General features: G+C 43.9%; 2 protein-coding genes across 2 annotated transcripts in view; both read left to right on the forward strand.

Moving 5' to 3' along the window:
- LOC308696562 (NACHT, LRR and PYD domains-containing protein 3-like) overlaps positions 1-10,469 on the forward strand; it is a gene marked incomplete at its 5' end in the record, with an annotated part of 98,315 nt that extends 87,846 nt beyond the window's left edge. The window contains 2 exons of the mRNA XM_081375366.1: positions 9,612-9,658; positions 9,734-10,469. Of these exons, the coding sequence (XP_081231492.1) occupies positions 9,612-9,658; positions 9,734-10,284 (598 nt within the window). The 3' untranslated portion in view covers positions 10,285-10,469. The remainder of the gene's footprint in view (positions 1-9,611; positions 9,659-9,733) is intronic.
- On the forward strand, positions 6,374-7,099 carry LOC308687213 (uncharacterized protein; the record flags this gene model as incomplete). Its single annotated transcript, XM_081359571.1, has 1 exon — positions 6,374-7,099. One exon carries the CDS (start codon positions 6,374-6,376, stop codon positions 7,097-7,099), a length of 726 nt encoding a protein of 241 aa, XP_081215697.1.
- Positions 10,470-14,441: the final 3,972 nt, after the last annotated feature.

The following is a 14,441-nucleotide window of genomic DNA, read 5'->3' on the forward strand; positions in this document are numbered from 1 at the left end:
GAGAGACCAAGAGAGTGAGTGTGAGAGAGAGAGAGAGAGAGAGAGAGAGAGAGAGAGAGAGAGAGAGAGAGAGAGAGAGAGAAGAGTGTGTGTGTGTGTGTGTGTGTGTGTGTTATTTCCCCAGCAGGAACAGTCCAGGTGTAGTCCGGTGGCGTAATGAAAATACTGTTACCGAGGTGATAAAAGCACCAAATTTTGCATGGTGTTTCCTTAGGGTCTATAGTGTAATTTTGGCCTAGGAGCCCTCGGAAAAAAATGTTGTAACATGTCTTATTAGAAGTATATCATTATCAATGAAATATGCTTAAAAACACTGAGATTTTCAATTTCCTGCACAAGATAAAGTATTCAAATGAATCCCAAAGTTAACATTTTGATATGTTTATTTATGTTTATTAACTTTTACATAACTAAAGCTTCAATACATGTTGAAGGATCAGCAATATGGCCTTTATTGGCCCTGTAATTGATAATTATGAGTCGTTACAGTTGCATTTGCAAAGAGGTGAGCAGTCTAAACTTGCTTTGCCACATTTGCATGTGGAACAATCCCCCTTACAGCAACAGCAGCAGCATGCAGACATAGGCGAGACAGCTCGCGCGCCTATTGGCTGCCCTGCGGCAACTGCAGCAGCCTATCGAAAGAGGCCCCTCGTGACGTCAGATCCAATGAGTCACGTCCTGCCGAAACGGGCGTGGCTTGGGCCTATAAATATAGCTCGACAGGCTGTGAAATCTGGTTTTTCATCACCGAAGCGAACCATTTTCAGTATTCCGAGCCGATAGCATCTGGCAGATGGCGGGAACCTCTAGGTTATAAAACCTCATAAATGTAGATGGGGAGGCCCAGCCTGCCGCCATACAGATATCTTGCAAGGCAAACCCACTAGACCAAGCCCACGAAGAGGCCATGCCTCTTGTGGAGTGCGCTCTGACACCTAACGGGCACTGCAGGCAGAAACGTAAGCCAGCGCAATAGCATTAACTATCCACCTGGATAGGCTCTGTTTCAACGCAGCTAGTCCCTTAGAACGTCCGTTGAACGAAACAAAGAGCTGCTCCGTCTGTCTGAAGACAGTCGAGCGAGACAGATAAGCCCTTACTGCCCTGACCGGGCAAAGGAAGCTTGCGTCCTCCTCCTAGTTGGAGACCGGCAGGGCCGACAGGGAAGTGATTTCTGAGCCCTAATCGGTGTGTTGAGGGATTTTGGAACATACCTGTGCCTTGGTTTGAGTATGACTTTTGAGTCATTTGGCCCAAACTCCATAAACGTCGCACTTACTGAGAGCGCATGCAAGTCCCCTACGCGCTTTACTGAAGCGAGAGCCAGAAGAAACGCTGTCTTGAAAGACAAGTGTTTGATATCTATTGATCGGATTGGCTCGAATGGGGCACCTTTCATGGCTTCCAAGACCGTAGAAAGGTCCCACATGGGAACTGAGGGAGGTCTGGGAGGATTCAGCCTCTTAGCTCCTCTAAGGAAGCGAATGACCAGATTGTTCCTTCCCAGTGACTGGCCAAGCGTCGGTTTAGTGAACGCTGCTATGGCCGCCACATAGACCTTGAGCATGGATGGGGTTCTGCCCTTATCCAGTAGCTCTTGCAGGAAGGAGAGAACCTCCGTCACCCCACAGTCTGAGGGTGAAAAGCCATGAGCTGTGCACCAGCTAGTGAACACAGACCAATTCGAGGAGTAGAGCCGTCTAGTAGACGGGGCTCTAGCCTGCGTGATCGTGTTTAACACTTCTACCAGGAGGTTAACGGGTACCCGTTGATGGCCCACGCATGTAGGGACCAAAGCTCTGGGCGAGGATGCCAGATCGAGCCCTTGGCCTGAGAGAGGAGGTCCTTCCTCACTGGTATTGGCCATGGGGCAGTGCTCGTCAGCTGCATCAGAACCGGGAACCAATCTTGGTTCGTCCAGAACGGAGCCACAAGTTTTCCGAGCATCCGTTTTCCCTGATTCGCTCTAATACCTGAGGCAGGAGAGAGATGGGGGGAAAGGCATAGAGCGGGCAGCGGGGCCAGATATGGGCCAGCGCATCCCTGCTCTTGGAGAAAAACTCCGGACAGTAAGCGTTTTCCTGAGACGCAAACAGGTCAACCTTCTCTCTGCTGAATGTCTTCCACAGCAGTTGGACTGTCTGTGGGTGTAGAGACCATTCTCCTGCCGGAACATTGTTCCTGGACAGTCTGTGTCTCTGATACCTCCCTGGTGATTTATATAGGCTGCCATCAACGTGTTGTCCGAACGGACCAGAACGTGGTGTCCTTTTATCTGGGGACAAAATCGCCTCAGCACATTGTCGACTGCCATCATTTCCAAGCAGTAGACACCACCTTCACACTCGAGGAAGTCCCCAGGCTTACACCTGACCGGTACCAATCGGTCACCCTCCAAGGTTTCAGAGCCGAGACGCATTTCTGATCGACCTTGAGGCGGAACAGACCGGAAGTCCATGCTCGGCGCGGTACTCGCGCTTTTAGCCAGAACTGCAGTGGGCGCATGTGAAGCAGGCCCAACTGGAGTACAGATGACGCTGAGGCCATGAGACCCAGCATTCTCTGAAACTGTCTGAGCGGGACTATAGTGCCGCAGCGGAAGGATTCCGTCATGCGCTGAATGTCCAGTCTGCGCTGTGGCGATAGCTGTGCTGTCATAGACTGTCTGTGCCCAGAAAGGATATTCTCTCTTCTAAGATGAACTCTGTTTTAGCTACAGATTCATCTGCACAGTTATGGCTGTCAAGAGTGACTAGATCTTTAAAATCATCCAAGAAAGGGTTGCCCATTCTTTTAATAGTTTCAGACAGGTTGGCTACATGTCTTTGAAATGTCTTCTGTGTGGAAAGACACTGTTCATGATGCTGGAAGTTCTTAGGATTATCTATGGCATTTTCAGGAAGAAAGTCCTCTTCAAATTCTTTCAGTAATCTTCCTAACTCTGGTCCAGAGATCATCCATCGTCTGAAAGCATTTGGGTTTTCTGTGAGACCAACTGCACCACTGCAACCTTTCACAATCTTATTCTCTTGTTCATGAGCTTGGTCGAAAGGTATTGCAGAGAACTTGTTGTATGTCTTTGAGAGAACCCAGTGTGAATGTTTTTTAAACTCCTCCTTGATGGTGCTGGGCAAAGACTTCGGGCCCTATCTTGCACCCAGCGCAATTGACTTTGTACACCGACGCATGTATCATTCCTATTTTGCACCCGCGCAAAACTGACTTTTCCCTCCACAGACGCACGTCGGTTAACTAAGAAATACACTTGCGCTCCCCGGGGCGGTTCAGCGCAAAGAGGAGGCGTGTTCTGGCACAAACGTTCCCTCATGCTATTTTACAGGTTTAGAAAACAATTCCGCCACTGACCGGAAAAAAAACAGTTTAAAGTTAGTGGCGCATTGCGCATGTTATTCATATGCTATTTTAAGGGCGCATGCTTGGCCTTAATCAATGTAGCGTGTGCACAACGCGCATACACTTTGATTCTCTCATATACACACAGACGCAGCAGTTTTCATTTTTGCAAATCATACATTATTAAGATAGATAGATAGATAGATAGATAGATAGATAGATAGATAGATAGATAGTTTATTATAAAAGCATACATCTAGCTTACACATTTACCCAAATTATCATACGCCTGTTTAACCAAAGTTAATTTGGGTGTGTTTCTCCATCCCCAACGTCCCTGGCGAGAACGTCGGTCTCCTCGGCTGTGAACCGCTCCTGGTGCTCGCCTGGCAAATCCGCCGTTATAATAGGAATCCGCTTTAGAACAAGTGCGCCTGCTCTTAAAGGGAATGTGAGATGACGCTCTGATTGGTTTATTTCACGTTACGCCCAAAACACACCTATGAATAATGAAGCTACTTCAGACCAACCCATTTTAGATTTGCGTCAGGCGCAAGAGTCATTTATCCCGCCGGTATAATAGCAACAGCGCCCAAGACCCGCCCACAAAGTTACTTGCGTTTTGCGCTTGATACTTGCGTTTCAGATCGTTAAAATAGGGCCCTTCATGTCCCTGATGTGGACAGACACCCATGTTGCATAGTTTGTATGGTCCAAGGAAAAAAATAGTGGGATGAGTTCTTCTAAAACTTCTACATATAGAAGGAAGTTCTTCTCTGTGTGAGCTCTGACAAAAATGAGAATGAGGGTTTCATATCTTAGTATTAGATCCCAATACATGAAAGTTGGACTCTTCTTCAGCATGTCATTTCTCCAAGTGATAAAGGTATCTTCATCTTTGGGGCCAGCAATAAGCCTAAAAGCTTCCTGCTGTAGATTGTGAAGTGACAGTAGAGTGACTTGGTCTCCATGACTCGCACCATGCCTAGTTAGGTGTGCTGCTTTCAGAAATGAGTCAGCCTTTCCAGAATATGCTACTTCTGCGTCAGTGAGTGCTGTCGTCCAACCAGAGCACTCTAAGAGGTCGCCAAGTGTATTCCAAATGTATTCCTTAGTTGGATATTAAGCATAAAAGAACAAACAAATTCTGACCTGCAACACGTCTACAATTGGCAACCAAAATAACTGAAAGTACATCTAGATATGTACTGTCACACACAAATAGGATTTAATGTGATGTGATGCAGCCTAACATAAAACTAATGACCAAACTATGAACTCAGTAGACAGCTATATGAATGACCTAGTTTAATTGAAAAATAAAAGAGAAAACCAAGATCTCTTAACATTTAAGCATTTTTGCTGCCTTTTTTAATAATTCCGCCTATATTATACAGGGCTTTTTGAGGGTTTTTTTTTTTTATAAGGTGTCTTGGCACTCTGTTTTACACTTATAATTTGGAAGATCTACTGGCCTGAGCACAAATTAACAAAAGGAAGCTTATTCAGTGGTCTTAAAAGGCCATTACCCTGAAAGTTTTACTTGAGAGAAAAAAAATAAAAAACGTTTTTCATGAATATTGTTTTTTAAGTGATTTGACACTAAATTTCAATATTTCAGCTGGGCTCCTAGGCTGAAATCAATTAGGAGGTCCTAAAGAAGCTTCATGTCAAATTTGGTGCTTTTATCACCTCGGTAACGGTATCATTTAATATGTGCACTACCCAACTGGACTAGTGAAGGTGTGTGTGTGTGTGTGTGTGTGTGTGTGTGTGTGTGTGAGAGAGAGAGAGAGAGTGAGTGAGGGAGTGTGTGTATGAGAGAGCAAGTGTGTGTATGTGTGTGCGTGAGAGAGAGAAAGAGAGTGAGTGCGGGAGTGTGTGTGTGAGAGAGGGAGAGAGAGTAAAGTGTGTGTGTGAGAGAGAGTGTGTGTGAGAGAGAGAGAGAGAGAGTAAAGTGTGTGTGTGTGAGAGAGAGTACCCATAAACATGGAGAAGTCCAAAATCATGATCTTCCAGAAGAAACCTCGCCTTACTGACAACAAATACACATTTACACTTGGGGGAACCATTCTTAATCATGTCACCTGTTATAATTATTTGGGTCTGACAATCTCAGCTTCTGGAAAGTTTGACACTGCAATGAAAGATCTGACTGATAAAGCACGTAGGGCGTATTATAGTATAAGAAAACCCCTGTTCAAATTTAACCCACCCATTAAACTGTGGCTGAAAATCTTCGACAGCATCATCAAACCCATCCTCCTATACGGCTGTGAAATCTGGGGCCCCAAATTTAAACTAAATTACGATTCCTGGGACAAAACCCCTGTGGAAACTTTCCACCTTGAGTTCTGCAAGAACATACTGGGAACTCACAGAAACGCTCAGAGTCTGGGTTGCCGGGCAGAATTAGGCAGATTCCCTCTCCTATCTGAGATCCAGAAGAGAGCCGCAAAGTTCTGGTTCCATCTATCAGACGCGCAGACAGAGAGTTACCATCACTGCGCTCTCAGACACAGGGCAGGACACCCCGAGAGCGACCCCATGACACATTTAGTGGAAAAACACCAACTTAATCCAACAATTCAGTTCAGACACGCAAAAGTAAAAGAAATAGGGAACATAACCAAAGAAGAATACATACAAGATTGGCAGATAAAGGTCACACAAGTAAATAAATTAAAATACTTCCACAAAATAAAGTCTGATTATAAATTGGCCCCATACCTGACCGATATCAGTAACTATGGTCAGAGAAAGCTCCTGACGAGGTATCGCATTAGTGACCATAGTCTGTGTGTGGAGACGGGCCGACACAATCTCGGACTGTGTTCACACTGCACTGATGGAGTCGTAGAGGACGAGCTGCACTGAGACAGAGACAGAGAGCGACAGAGAGAGACAGAGAGAGACAGAGAGAGACAAAGAGAGACAGAGAGAGAGAGAGAGAGAGAGAGAGAATTGCAGAATCCAGAGACAGCATTTGAAACACTGTTGATCCGAACAGAGAGAAATGGCAGAAACCGCACCCGCACCCGCTGATGTCGCCCTGGCCAAAGTGCCCAAGAAGAAGTCCGCTGCGAAAGCCAAGAAAGCAGGACCAGGCGTCGGCGAGCTCATCGTCAAAGCTGTGTCCGCATCCAAGGAGAGGAGCGGCGTGTCCCTCGCCGCGCTGAAGAAAGTGCTCGCTGCCGGCGGCTACGATGTGGAGAAGAACAACTCCCGCGTCAAGATCGCCATCAAGAGCCTGGTGACCAAAGGCGCCCTGGTGCAGGTCAAAGGGACCGGCGCCTCGGGCTCATTCAAGCTCAACAAGCAGCAAGCCGAGACCAAGAAGAAAGCGGCTCCTAAAGCGAAGAAGCCCGCGGTCAAGAAACCCGCTGCTGCCAAGAAGCCCAAGAGCGCTGCGGCAAAGAAGCCCGCCGCCAAGAAATCGCCTAAGAAACCCGCCGCTAAGAAGTCGCCCAAGAAGGCCAAGAAACCCGCCGCCACAGCCGCTAAGAAGGCGACGAAGAGCCCCAAGAAGGCAAAGAAACCAGCAGCCGCTAAGAAAGCAGCCAAGAGTCCCAAAAAGGCAAAGACTGCTAAACCTAAGGTGGCAAAACCTAAAGCTACCAAGCCTAAAAAGGCAGCGCCCAAAAAAAAAAAAAAAAAAAAAAAAAAAAAGAGAGAGAGAGAGAGAGAGCTCAGACTGTGTTCACACTGCACTGATGGAGTCGTAGAGGACGAGCTGCACTGAGACAGACAGAGAGAGAGAGAGAGAGAGAGAGAGCTCAGACTGTGTTCACACTGCACTGATGGAGTCGTAGAGGACGAGCTGCACTGAGACAGACAGAGACAGAGAGAGAGAGAGAGAGAGAGAGAGAGAGAGAGAGAGAGAGCTCAGACTGTGTTCACACTGCACTGATGGAGTTGTAGAGGACGAGCTGCACTGAGAGAGAGAGAGAGAGAGAAACCAAAACCCTTTAGATTTCCCCATAACAATGACCGAATTGGAAGAAAAATTAGGAGTCCTTGAGTCCAAGAAAGCCTGTGGTGTTGACAGCATCCTGAACGAGATGCTGAAACACACAGACCAAAGCTTCAGACTGGCCATGCTCAAACTGTTCAATGATGTTCTGTGTGTCAGGTTCTTCCCTGAGATCTGGAACCAGGGCCTCATCAGCCCCATCCACAAGAGCGGAGACAAACTAGACCCCAACAACTACCGAGGCATCTGTGTGAACAGTAACCTGGGGAAGGTTCTCTGCAGCATCTTAAATGCCAGACTTCTACACTTCCTTATGAAGCACAATGCCTTGAGTAAATCCCAAATTGGCTTTCTTCCAAAATGTCACACATCTGATCACATTGATTGACAAATATGTACATCAAAACAAAGAACACATTTTTGCTTGTTTCATTGATTTCAAGAAAGCATTTGATTCAATCTGGCACGAAGGATTATACCTAAAACTTATCGACAGTGGAGTAGGGGGGAAATTCTATGATTTGATCAAATCGATGTACACAGCCAGCCTTTTTTCTTAATCAATCTTTTTTAAACCAATCTTTTTTTAAATTGGAAACCAAAGAACCAAATTTTTCCCCCAGGGGCGCGGAGTGAGACAGGGATGCAGTTTAAGCCCCACCCTCTTCAACATCTACATCAACCAATTGGCCAATACGTTAGAACACGCTCCCTTTCAAGGTCTCACTCTCCACGACACAGAGATCAAGTGTCTTCTCTACGCAGACGACCTGGTGCTCCTGTCGCCCACTAAAGAGGGGCTTCAGGACAGCCTGGATCTGCTGGAGGATTACTGTCAGTCCTGGGCCCTGAGCGTCAACCTCCAGAAGACTAGAGTCATGATGTTCCAGAAACGCTCCAGATCTCAGGGACCAACACACACATTCACACTCTCACACAGAACCATTGAGAGCACAAAAGCATACACTTACCTCGGCCTGAAAATAACTCCAACTGGTAACTTTACTTTGGCTGTGAATGAACTCAAAGAGAAAGCTCAAAGGGCTTTCTATGCCAAAAAACGATCAATCAAAATTGACATGCCAATCCAAATTTGGCTCAAACGTTTCAAATCAATAATTGAACCAATTGTTCTATATGGCAGTGAAGTGTGGGGTCCTTCTATAAAATTTGACTTTTTAAATTGGGAAAAACATCCGATTGAAACTCTACAATTAGATTTCTGTAAAAGAATACTCAAAGTCCAAAGAAAAACACCAAACAACGGATGCAGGGCAGAATTAGGCCAATACCCTCTCCTCCTAAACATCCAAAAAAGAGCCATCAAATTCTGGAAACACCTGAAAACAAGCGACCCCAACACATACCATTACAAAGCCCTCAAACACCAAGAGCTGAGCGTAGCGAGGAGTCCCCTGTGCCACACACACACACACACACCAAGAGCTGAGCGTAGAGAGGAGTCCCCTGTGTCAGCTGGTGCTGAGACTGACTGAGCTCTCTCCGGCAGAGATCAGCTCACCTCAGCACACACACACACTCACACACGTTCGGCCTGCACAAATTATCAGCACAGAACAAGACAAGTACATCACCCATTGGACGAACACCATTCAAAACCAACACAAACTGGAATGTTATTCAGCACTAAATCGAGAGTACACTGTTGCGAGCTACCTGAGCACAGTGAGTGATGTGAAGCTCAGGAAAACCCTGACGATGTACAGACTCAGCGAGCACAGCCTGGCCATCGAGAGAGAGTGTGTGTGTGTATGTGTGTGTGTGTGTGTGTGTGTGTGTGTGTGTGTGTGAGAGAGAGAGAGAGAGAGTGAGTGTGTTTTGTGTGTGTGTGTGTGTGTGTATGAGAGAGAGAGAGAGAGAGAGTGAGTGAGGAAGTGTGTGTGTGTGAGAGTGAAATGTGTGTGTGTGTGTGTGTGTGTGTGTGTGTGTGTGTGTGTGAGAGAGCGAGAGAGAGAGAGAGAGAGAGAGAGAGAGAGAGAGAGAGAGAGAGAGAAAGAGTGTGTGTGTGAGAGAGAGTGTGTGTGTGTGCATGCGCGTGCCAGAGAGAGAGAGAGAGAGAGAGAGAGAGAGAGAGTGAGGGAGTGTGTGTGTGTGTGTGTGTGTGTGTGTGTGTGTGTGTGTGTGTGAGAGTGTGTGAATTTTAGTTTATTTTGATCAACAAGAAAATCTATAATTTATTAATATTGAATACGACTCATAGGTGTACTTTAATTAAAGTTTTGTTTCATTATTTGTGTGTGTGTGTGTGTGTGTTTTCTAGTGTGGATCACGGAGGAGAGTTCATGATGACATCAAGACTACACAGATGTAAGTCCTCAAACACAGTTTTAGTGTGTGTTGTTGTAAATGTTGCTGTTGTAATGTGTGTGTTCTTGTGTTCAGATGCCGTTGATCTCACACTGGATCCAAACACAGCATACACTCATCTCGCTCTGTCTGAGGAGAACAGAAAGGTGATGTGTGTGTCTGAGAGTCAGTCGTATCCTGATCATCCAGAGAGATTTGATGAGTGGTGTCAGGTTCTGTGTGGAGAGAGTCTGACTGGACGCTGTTACTGGGAGGCTGAATGGAGTGGAGATGCTGATATATCAGTGTCATATAAAAGAATCAAGAGGAAAGGAGGGAGTTCTGACTGTGGGTTTGGATATAATGAGAAGTCCTGGAGTCTGAGCTGCACTGATCACAGATTCACTGTCCGTCACAATAATAACTTCACTGATGTTTCTGCTGGATCAGGATCCTGTAAGAGAGTAGGAGTGTTTGTGGACGTGTCGGCCGGCACTCTGTCCTTCTACAGCGTCTCTGACACACACACACTCACACACTTACACACATTCACACACACATTCACTGAACCCCTCTATGCTGGATTTAGATTTTATAGTGTTAACTCTTCAGTGTCTCTGTGTCACATTAAACAACAAACACACTGACTGACACACACACAAACACACACACACGACTGTAAAACAAATTACAAAGAAAATGTCTCAAAACATTTTCTCATTTTTATCAGAAGTGTGAAATTACATAAATACTTAATAATTCACATGTTTTATTACAGTTTAATCATGTTATTGTAGTTTATGGTCAATAAACGCTTGTTCCTGTTTCAGTCTGAACATGTTTCTTCAGTTGTTGATCTTTGACTGTTATTTTCATTCATGATAAACGTTTGTCACCCTGAGTTTCACTGTTTTTACACGTTTGCTTTTTAATGTCCAGTTTTGACTGAATCACTTTATGAATCTTCATCAAAAGAGAGTTTGGACTGAATCTAATACCGCCAGTCGGAGATCACCAAAATTAATATTAAAGAGGTGTGTGAACTTGCAAGTACGATGTCAAGGACTGTAATTTGCTCTGGCCCCCTTCCTGTTCGCAGGAGTGATGAGATAGTCAGTAGATTGTGTTCGCTTAACGGTTGGCTGTCGAAGTGGTGTCCGCTTAATAATATAGAATTCATAGACAATTGGAAAAGTTTTTGGGGCAAACCTGACCTGTTGAAAAGAGATGGTATTCATCCCTCCTGGGATGGTGCTGCTCTTCTCTCTAGTAATATGGCACATAGTCTTAGAGCTCAAACATGACAATCTGGGGCTCAGGTCAGGAAGCAGACCGACTGGCTAAACCGACCGTCTGCTAGCGGCCTCATGTCACCCAGGTCAGATAAATCCCATCACATAGAGCCTCTTTCACCTAGCTATCATCATATAGAGACTGTGTCTGTTCCCCGAATTTGGAAATCCAAAAAACGTTTAAACCCATCTAAGGTTAAAAATTTAATTGATGTTCAACAAATAAAAAACAGCTATATTACAGATGAGCAAATGCTAAAGCTTGGGTTGCTGAATATTCGATCGCTTACTTCAAAAGCACTCTTTGTTAACGATATGATTTCAGATAATAACCTAGATGTGCTGTGTTTGACAGAAACCTGGCTAAAACCAAACGATTACATTACTTTAAATGAATCAACGCCGCAAGATTACTGTTATAAACATGAGCCTCGTCTGAAACGCAAAGGGGGAGGTGTTGCTGTAATTTATAGTAATAGTTTCAAAACCACTAAGAAATCAAGTTTTAAATATAATTCTTTTGAAGCATTGGTGCTTAAAGTAAAAATATATAGTGTAAACGATAAATCACGTTTGAGATTTGTGTTGGCTACTGTATACAGGCCACCAGGGCACCATACAGACTTTATCAAAGAATTTGCGGACTTTCTATCAGAATTAATATTGACTGCAGATAAAGTACTAATTGTTGGTGATTTTAATATACACATCGATAATGAAAAAGATGCATTGGGATTGGCATTTAAAGACATTGTAAATTCAATCGGAGTTAGACAACACGTGTCAGGACTTACTCATTGTCGTAATCATACTCTAGATCTAATATTATCACACGGAATAGATGTTGATGCCGTTGAAATTCTGCAGCAGAGCGACGACATCTCAGATCATTACCTAGTCTCATGTAATTTGCATTTAGCCAAAGCTGCAAAGCCGACTCCGTGTTACAAATATGTGAGACCTATCACTTCTGCTACTAAAGATTGCTTTATCAATAATCTTCCTGATCAGTTTCAGCATCTCAGATAGCTTAGAAGAACTAGATATTACAACAGAAATGTTTAACTCTCTCTTTTCCAGCACTTTAGACACAGTTGCTCCGTTGCGCTTAAAGAAGATTAAAGAAAATAGTCCAACGCCGTGGTACAACGAGCACACTCGGGCCCTTAAGAGAGCAGCCAGAAAAATGGAGCGCAACTGGAAGAAAACAAAACTAGAGGTATTTCGGATTTCATGGAAAGAGCTTTAAAAGCTGCTAGATCTGCTTATTTTTCAACACTATTAGAAGAAAATAAACATAATCCTAGGTATTTATTTGAAACGGTGGCTAAACTAACGAAAAATAAAGCTTCAAGCACCGAAGTTTCCAAGCAACACAGCAGTAATGACTTTATGAACTTCTTCACTTATAAGATTGATAATATCAGGGAGAAAATTATAACTATGCAACCGTCTGCTACAGTATCGCATCAGGCAGTGCATTGTAGTCTCCCTGAGGAAAAATTTGATTCATTCGTTGCTATAGGAGAGGAAGAATTGACTAAACTCATTAAATCATCTAAATCTACAACATGTATGTTAGACCCTATACCAACTAAGCTACTGAAAGAAATACTTCCAGAGGTCACAGATCCTATTCTTTATATCATTAATTCATCTTTGTCTCTAGGATACGTACCAAAAAACTTTAAGCTGGCTATGATTAAACCGCTTGTTAAAAAAACGCAACTTGATCCTACAGAATTAGTCAATTACAGGCCGATCTCAAATCTACCTTTTCTGTCAAAGATACTAGAAAAGGCAGTATCTTCACAACTGTGTTCCTTTCTTGAAAGAAATGATATCTGTGAGGATTTTCAGTCCGGATTTAGACCGTACCATAGTACCGAGACAGCTCTCGTTAGAGTCACAAATGATCTGCTCTTATCATCCGATCGTGGTTGTGTCTCGCTATTAGTGTTACTCGATCTTAGTGCTGCATTTGACACCATTGACCACAACGTTCTTTTAAATAGATTAGAACATTATGTTGGCATTACGGGAAATGCACTAGCATGGTTTAAATCATACTTATCTGACCGTTATCAGTTTGTAGCAGTAAATGATGAGATGTCTCATCGATCACAAGTTCAGTATGGCGTACCACAAGGCTCAGTACTAGGACCGCTGCTGTTCACTCTGTACATGCTACCATTAGGAGATATCATTAGGAAACATGGAATTAGCTTTCACTGTTATGCTGACGATACTCAGCTCTATATTTCTTCAAAACCTAACGAAACTTATCAATTCACAAAATTAACGGAATGCATAGCGGATATAAAAAATTGGATGACTCGTAATTTCCTACTTCTAAATTCTGAAAAAACAGAGTTTCTAATTATTGGACAAAAAACTTCCTCACGTAATAACCTAGAATACTGTCTAACACTTGATGGCTGCTCTGTTAAGTCTTCGTCGTCAGTTAGGAACCTGGGTGTGCTTTTTGATACCAATCTTTCATTTGAAAGTCACGTGTCTAGTATCTGTAAAACCGCATTTTTCCATCTTAAAAATATATCTAAATTACGCCATATGCTCTCATTGACAAATGCGGAACAATTAGTTCATGCGTTCATGACCTCAAGGCTAGATTATTGTAATGCCCTACTGGGTGGTTGCCATGCACGCTTAATAAACAAACTACAGCTAGTTCAAAACGCAGCAGCTCGAGTTCTTACCAGAACCAGGAAGTATGACCATATTAGCCCGGTTCTGTCAAAACTGCATTGGCTCCCTATTAAACATCGCATAAATTTTAAAATATTGCTGATCACTTACAAAGCACTAAATGGTTTAGCTCCACAGTACTTGAGCGAGCTCTTAACGCATTATAGTCCGTCACGTCTATTGCGATCTCAAAATTCCGGCCAGTTACTAATACCTAGAATATCAAAATCGACTGCTGGCGGTAGATCCTTCTCCTATTTAGCACCAAAACTCTGGAACAGTCTTCCTACCATTGTCCGGGAAGCAGACACACTCTGTCAGTTCAAAGTTAGATTAAAGACACATCTCTTTGACCTAGCATTCACATAATACATTATAGACTTCTATAATTTAATGTTAGGCTGCATAGATTAGGTCAGCTGGAACCGGGAACACTTCCCATAAAATCCTGATGTACTAGTTACATCATGAGAAGAATGGCATCTACGCTAATTTTAGTGTCTGTGTTTATCCCGAGGTTTTCCTGCAGCCTGCCGGATCCAGGCCGTATCCAGATCTGACGAAGGACCTGCGCCTGGACCCGATGACAACGCAGTGCTGAAGTGCCAACTAGTCTCTCCCTATGGAGGATCCCTCTACCACTATACAGATAAGGCGTTGTCGGGAAAATTCGTTTCGCGTTCCTACCCCAAAGCAATAAAATAAAATAAAATTCTTTATCAAAATCTATAAGGAAAGACAAGTACTTTGTTTAGGCTTGGCTTGTAGGGAATTCCAAACCTGCGTATATTCAAACGCACATA

The sequence above is a fragment of the Scardinius erythrophthalmus genome (assembly GCF_964197995.2).
Source record: "Scardinius erythrophthalmus genome assembly, chromosome: 1".
Lineage (NCBI taxonomy): Eukaryota > Metazoa > Chordata > Actinopteri > Cypriniformes > Leuciscidae > Scardinius > Scardinius erythrophthalmus.